The 6,649-nt window shown below is 38.5% G+C and overlaps 1 protein-coding gene across 3 annotated transcripts; it reads right to left on the bottom strand.

Moving 5' to 3' along the window:
• Nucleotides 1-668: 668 nt before the first annotated feature.
• On the bottom strand, nucleotides 669-5,723 carry LOC104820515 (activating signal cointegrator 1 complex subunit 2). 3 transcript variants are annotated; one of them, XM_010550972.1, is made up of 10 exons: nucleotides 5,205-5,723; nucleotides 4,940-5,099; nucleotides 4,783-4,844; nucleotides 4,188-4,282; nucleotides 3,969-4,082; nucleotides 3,572-3,637; nucleotides 2,865-2,962; nucleotides 2,127-2,539; nucleotides 1,403-1,909; nucleotides 858-1,293 (listed from the first exon to the last, which is right to left on the bottom strand). In XM_010550972.1, the coding sequence occupies exons 1-10, from the start codon at nucleotides 5,629-5,631 to the stop codon at nucleotides 1,091-1,093; spliced, it is 2,145 nt and encodes a 714-aa protein (XP_010549274.1). In that variant the 5' UTR covers nucleotides 5,632-5,723; the 3' UTR covers nucleotides 858-1,090. The 3 variants fall into 3 exon arrangements, with proteins under 3 accessions (XP_010549273.1, XP_010549275.1, XP_010549274.1); XM_010550971.2 differs by having other exon boundaries at nucleotides 669-1,909; nucleotides 5,205-5,631; XM_010550973.2 differs by lacking the exon at nucleotides 5,205-5,723 and having other exon boundaries at nucleotides 753-1,909; nucleotides 4,188-4,271; nucleotides 4,940-4,949.
• Between the last annotated feature and the right edge of the window lie 926 nt (nucleotides 5,724-6,649).

The following is a 6,649-nucleotide window of genomic DNA, read 5'->3' as shown; positions in this document are numbered from 1 at the left end:
TATATATATATATATATGTATAAACCCGGCCGGTGATCGTGTAATTTTTAGACAACCATTCAAGTTTGTTTAAAACGAACCATTCACGGATTGAGAATTTTAGGTTTTTAGTTTTTATTATTTTTTGTTAAGGGTAAACCATTATTAAGATAATTTTCTTGTTTTTTGGTTAGGATATAGATTTTGAAGATGGATGAAAATGTGATTTAAGATGGTGTTATGGAAATAAATGAAAATCTAAGTGGAGTTTGATAAATTTATTAATTTTAATATTTATTTTGATTTATTTGTTATTTTTTTATAATTAGTTTGTTTAATTTAGACAAAATTAATTGTATTCGAAATACATTTTTCTATTAAATGCAATATTATGATGAAATTTTTATTCATATCATACTTAATTTGAATTTTGTAAACCGCTTTGTTTGACCGGAAAACTAGATATTCTATAAAACGAATTGGACAGAACTGAATTTAAAAAACAAATGCATATAAATTAATAATATTCATCATCAGTCATTAATATATATATAATACATTTTCATATATTTCCTACAAAAGTCCAAAAAAAAAAATGCACCCCCACCTCTCCAAAAAAAAAAAAAAACAGACCACAAAACCAAGACCCAGAGATCGCATCTCCTTTACCAAAAATGATGCTCTGTCTCTGTGTTCTGTCCAAAAAAAAAAAAACCCACCTAGGGACCATTAGAAAGTAAATGATATGATTCACCTCTTCATTGTATATTTCTCTAGAAGCCAGAAATGCTGGCTATGTGTTTCTTCATTGCTCTGTCTTTATGGTAATGGTTTCTTCCTCTTCCTCTTCCTCTTCCACTCCCCCTTCCTCTGCTCTCTGTTCCTGAAACACCCGAGTCGTTTTCTCCATTGTTGTTTTCTCCTCGACCTCCTCTTCCTCTTCCTCTTCCTCTTCCTCTTCCTTCCCCTCGGGAATTTCTCGAATTCTCTCTTCCATCACTCTCGGGTGAACCATCATACTGGATGTTGTATTCGGTAAGCTTCTTAACCGCTCCGAGAGGAATGTTTCCTCCTCGTCCCAAGCCATGTATCATCTCTCCTTGAGCTCGGTTTACCAGTGAAGCTTCATTGGCATTCGCAACTGCAACAGATCCCGCAACCTTGTAACTGTAGTTCTTTCCGTCTTTGACGTAGAACTGAGGTTGCTTTCTGCTACCCCACTTCGATGCATTTGATGGTTCGGGTTCTTGTCCAGAACCCAAACCAACTCTACTCCCAAACATCTCGCTTTCTTCTGCAGATGACTCCACAACACTGAAACCCAGATCATCAAAAGAGTCATCATATTCATCTTCGTATTCATACTGTTGAAGTAAGGCAGCGTTAGTTGTCTTGTCATTTTCGTTCCTCACATCGAGAATACCATGATTCGGAAGATCGTCCCTTGCTGCCTTTCTGATAAACCTACCAACGGTAGTGGATGAGGCTGATGTTGCTGAAGGACCCTTGGTCGGCTGTTCTTTATATGGATCAGAGATTGTGACTTCGGATTCAACGAGTTTTCCTTTCCCTTTGTCTTTGATGCTTATATTTGAAGCAGATTTGGGTTGTGGCATTGTCTGCAAGGACGTATCCAATCGTTTCAGATCCTCATGGAGCGTTCCTTCGAGTATTCTCTGGATGACCTCTTCCGGGTTTTGATTATATACTTCGAGGCAAGCAGCTAAGAACCCGTTACCATAATCGGGGAACAAATCTTTTATTTGACTGATCTTGGATTGCATAACTACAGCATCTTCATCCACCAGCTCTTTGGAGTTTGCCGATTGAGTAAGCAGCAGAGGTTGATCCTTAACTGTAGTGGTCTGAGAAGAATGCGACATGATCATCGATAAATAGTGAAACTGCTCATCATCCATCGATATCCATCCTGCTTAGAAACAAATACAAGTTATATGCTTTAGACCAAAATGATATGTAAATAGCTTCTAAGAATCTCATTTATTTAGAGGGATGTAATGCAATAGACAATTTCAACCAGAATAACTCTAATATAAGTTCCATCTTACAGGTTGAACCAACCAGGACATGACAAACCAGGTTGTCGCAGAAAAAAAAAAAAACATCAAAATTGTGCAAGAAAATACCTGCATTCTGCAGAGCCATAAGTCTATCCATTATTTTGTAACTCCTTTCGATCTTCTGAAGCAATCGGTTTTTGTTTTTCAGCATTTGATCAGACACTCCACCTAATTCTCTGAATGTCTGAATCAGTATGTCTGCCCTTATCATAGGATCCTCTACTCTGGACGGGAACATCTTTGTGACAGCTGGAACTGAAGTCCCTTGATCAAACATTTCGTCGCTCAGATAACAAATGTCCAATATTTTCCAGCAAAAATTTACTATCCTTGTCGATAACATGTTCAAACTCGTAGTAATGTCTGAAAGAGATCCATGTTTTTCATCCTTGAACAGGACCTGAAACCCACGGTGTAGTGATGGGAGCAAAGAATCATGCAACCGCATAAGGCTGCTTAGAAGTTCATCATTCCCATAACTGCGCAGACGACAATTTAGATTCCAATCAAAACAAAAACCGAATGACTTTTGCAGACAAGCCAAGGCAAATGACTAAGAGACATTAGAGAATGGTGACAAAAAGGTACATCATCAATCTCATTTCAATAATCATGAGAAATCCGTAATGCCATTAAAAACAAATCCAGTTAATGATGATTTGTGCGGAGCGATTATGTGCAGTCAAAACATAGACAAAACTTCTGAGAAATTGGCAGAACCGTTGCTTAGACTTTTTGTGACCGGCAAACTAGCATTCTTCACAATACTAATTGAATGCTATAGATTGTATAGATAAAGCTTACCTTGTCTCAACAGGGCATGCCATGATAAAAGCTGCTGGTTTATAGACAGATATGAAACCATCCAAAGACACAGCTCCATCATTGATGAAGTCCATAACCTAATTGCAATAGAAAGGAAACTTCTGACAATTGTACCACATATCTGAATCTTCAGAAACAAAATCTTATGTTCATGTTGAGATACATTAACAGGTGAGTGAAGAAACACTTGGCTCTACAAATATATACGTGTGCTGTGCATGTGCAAGTACCAGCAAGCATTGTACGGTTGTACCGAAGAAATAGAGGCATAAAAAGTACTATGCACTACTGCCATTATAGAAATAAACTGTATTTTTCTTTTGTCTAGATATAGCACAAGTTCCATTAAAAGATACCATGAAGTTCAATAATTGTTAGTCGTGTTACCCACCAATTTCTTAACTTCACAGCTAAAACTGCATGGAAAAAGCTTCAGCTTTTCCTGATTTCAGTATTGAGCTTAAAAATATTTCAAACATAGTAAAGTTCATCTTTGTTACATAATCCGCAAAAACTCATTTTTAGTTTTTACGTATTACACAAAGCATGGGAAGAAATAGTTAAGACAGCAACTCAAATGCTACTTTTATCATGTCCCTTCCGTCATGAGAAGGACAATTATGAGAATAGGTGGAAGAAAACAAAGTCGAAAGAGAAAATTCCCAGGAAAGAAGATGGAAATTCACCTCCAAAAGCTCGGCATGAAGTCGCTTGAATCCATGGTCTTCACTCTTGCCATTAGATAACATGGTCTGCAGATAAAATTAAAAAGGCAGCAGCAATATGGATCAGCTGAAAGGGAGGGGGCTGACTAACTATATAAGTTCCAATATGAAATCTAGGAGGTATCACAAGAAAGATAACCAACCACAGGCCTACAAGTTCTGTCCAAAAACACTGGAGGCTAAAAGCTACAGCCCATTCTATGATGCAATTTGCAAAAATGTTGATCGGCAAAATCATAAAACCACACAACACAAACCCTAGCTAGAGCAATGGCGACAATACCTCAAACACTTCCACAACAAAAATTATAATTGACCCCGAGAGAAACCTTCTGAAAAAACGATACGAAATACATACCTCCAAAGATGAGGTGCAGCGATGATGCATTGTGTGCAGAATACCCAAGAAATGAGATAACATTACATTCAAGCTTTCAGGGATCCAAGGTTGAGCTTTCAGAGCATTTTCAATCTGAAAAAAAAAGAATTGAACGAGTGAAAGAATACCTCGTCATGTGAAGAAAGAATAGCAGACAGATACTCGTTGCCTAATTAAGTACATTCTGGAATGACTTACTAGGGATCTTGTAAGCTCTGCATTTTCACGTCCATATATAGCACATATATCCAATAGTTTCGGAAAATCAAGCAATTTCTTATCCTGCAAAAGAACTATAAACAGAACTAATGAACAAAATGTCAACTAGAACATAACCATGAACTGTGTACTAGGGATCCATGCATCAGTTTAAACAATCATTTAGTCTAATAACAAACCCAACAATTAACATCTCCTATGCAACTGAACCATTCGTTCGGATTCACTTCTACCTTTCGAGCGTGCTCGTTAGGTGAGCTAAGCTAGGGAAATCTGCTTACGGCTCAAGAAGAAATGATATACAATCCCATACACTTGGTAGTATAAGCATATCATGCATTATTTAACCTGCTCTTTTCCCAGTCATTTTCCCACTTCAGTTATACTAGGAAAGGGCCGAAAGGCAACTGAAACAAACATTAGACACCACTACAAAATCTGTGTGACATGCATAATTAAACGATTAGCCATACAGTTAATAGCAAATTCATTCTAATGCCCAGTATGTATTCAAAATAACTAGACAAAGAGCTATTGACAATCGCAAACTCTAAAAAAGAGAGCAGGAACCCACTTCCATGGTCTTTCTGGCTGAGGCTATCAGCGGCCCGAGCACCCGGATCCCTATTTGAAGATCTGCCACAACCAGAAAAAAATAAGAACATCATCTAAGAGGAAACTGAAAGGAAAAACCCATGTAGCTTCAGTCTGAGAATCAGACAGTGACTCACATTCTATACAAGACCATGAACACACGGCGGCTTAGCTCTAGTTCTCCGACAATAACCCCAGCAACAATTCCCTTGATTCCATGAAAAGGGAAATCATACCATCTGCTTCTAAATTGCAGGAAACTGTCCAAGAAATCATGCAACGATGCATCACCAGCCACTAGCATTGACACAGAAAGCAATTTCAGCCAAAACGCACCACGATTCATCAGTTCAAAACCAAGTTAGAATCGGAATAAAAAAAAATGCAAATAGAGATTGTCACCTTCTCTCCAGAACTCTCTGGGGCTCAGCTTGAGCAACCTGGTGAGCTCTCTGTTAAGAAGATCCACCACTCTCTGCGACTCCACGGGATCCAAACCTCCATCCTCAGCGCCGAGACCAGCAGCGACGGCCTCATCATGCGGCAAGTAATTCACGAAATTCCCACCTCCCTGACCCTGAATTCTACTCGACACCCACTGCCCTGAATCCCCCATCCTAATTCTTCCGCTTGTCGCGGCGGAGCCATCGCCACCTCCAGCGCTCGAAGACGCAACGGCGGAATCCGATTGCCTGAGTGAAGAGGAGAGAGAGACTGGGTACCGACCAGGGTTAGTTCCATCGATTGGATTCCGTACCTGTTGTTGGGTCTTGGGCACGTATCTGGTGTTCTGATCTGGTCTGTTGATGTTGGAACGACGATGAGACATGGCGGTCTAGGGTTTTCGACCGAGATTTCTTTGTCGGAAAATCGGTGAAAAGAGCAGATGGAGCTTCGGCGGATGCCTATAAATGGAGGAGATGCAGAGGCGAAGGGGTAGAGGAAACGTCGTTTTCGGTATTATATGAATCGGCGGCTGCAGGAAACATAAACCGGACCGAACTAAATTGAACCGAATCAATTAAATTAAATTTTGATACAACTCGGTTTGAATTTTTCTAAACCGAACTAATCATACCGTACCAAGAAGGGATTCGAACAAACCAATCTGGACTTAGGATTGATACCATTTTGGGTTTTCGCTTTGTTTATATTCGTGTTTGTTTATATTTGAATTCAATTATTTTGGTTATAAAAAAATTATAATTTTTTTATTTTTATATTAGCTTCAATTCGGTCGGATAACTTATTTGTCAAACATATTTTTTCATTATTTTTTTATTCGATTATGTTCAATTCGAATTAAGATTTTTTGGATTTTAAAAAATTAAAATCATCCAATTTTTATATTGAATTTGATTCGGTTACAATTATATCTTATTTGGTTCACATGAATCGACTATTTGGTTATTAACCGAAATGGTCTTTATTAATTCGAACCATCAAAAATCCAAAAATCATAACTCATCTTAGCATCGAGTTTTGAGTACTTGTTCTCCGATTCATAAGTTGGATATCCAATATTCTGGATATTCGTTTATCGACAGGATGAATACGCGTTTGATAATAGTAAAAACCCGACTTTCGTGTTATGAGTTTGGGTTTCAACTAGAGATTAAATCTATGTTGCATATACCTGAACCGAAGGGATGAGAGGGCAGATTCAAGACGAGAAACAGAACAAAGACTGAGATTAGAATAAGAAATCGGAGATCGAGATTAGGGATTTTAGGTTTATAAATAAGAAAGATTAGGGCACATGCCGCTCGATCTTCGCCTCGCTCCTCCGTCCTCTCTCTTTCATCGCCTTGCTCCCTCGCCGTGGCTCGTCTCCTCGGTTTGCAGCT

The sequence above is a fragment of the Tarenaya hassleriana genome, unplaced genomic scaffold (genome assembly GCF_000463585.1).
Source record: "Tarenaya hassleriana unplaced genomic scaffold, ASM46358v1 Cleome31, whole genome shotgun sequence".
Classification (NCBI taxonomy): Eukaryota; Viridiplantae; Streptophyta; class Magnoliopsida; order Brassicales; family Cleomaceae; genus Tarenaya; species Tarenaya hassleriana.
Note: the sequence above shows the minus strand (reverse complement) of the source record. Positions and strands in the feature narration are given on the sequence as shown.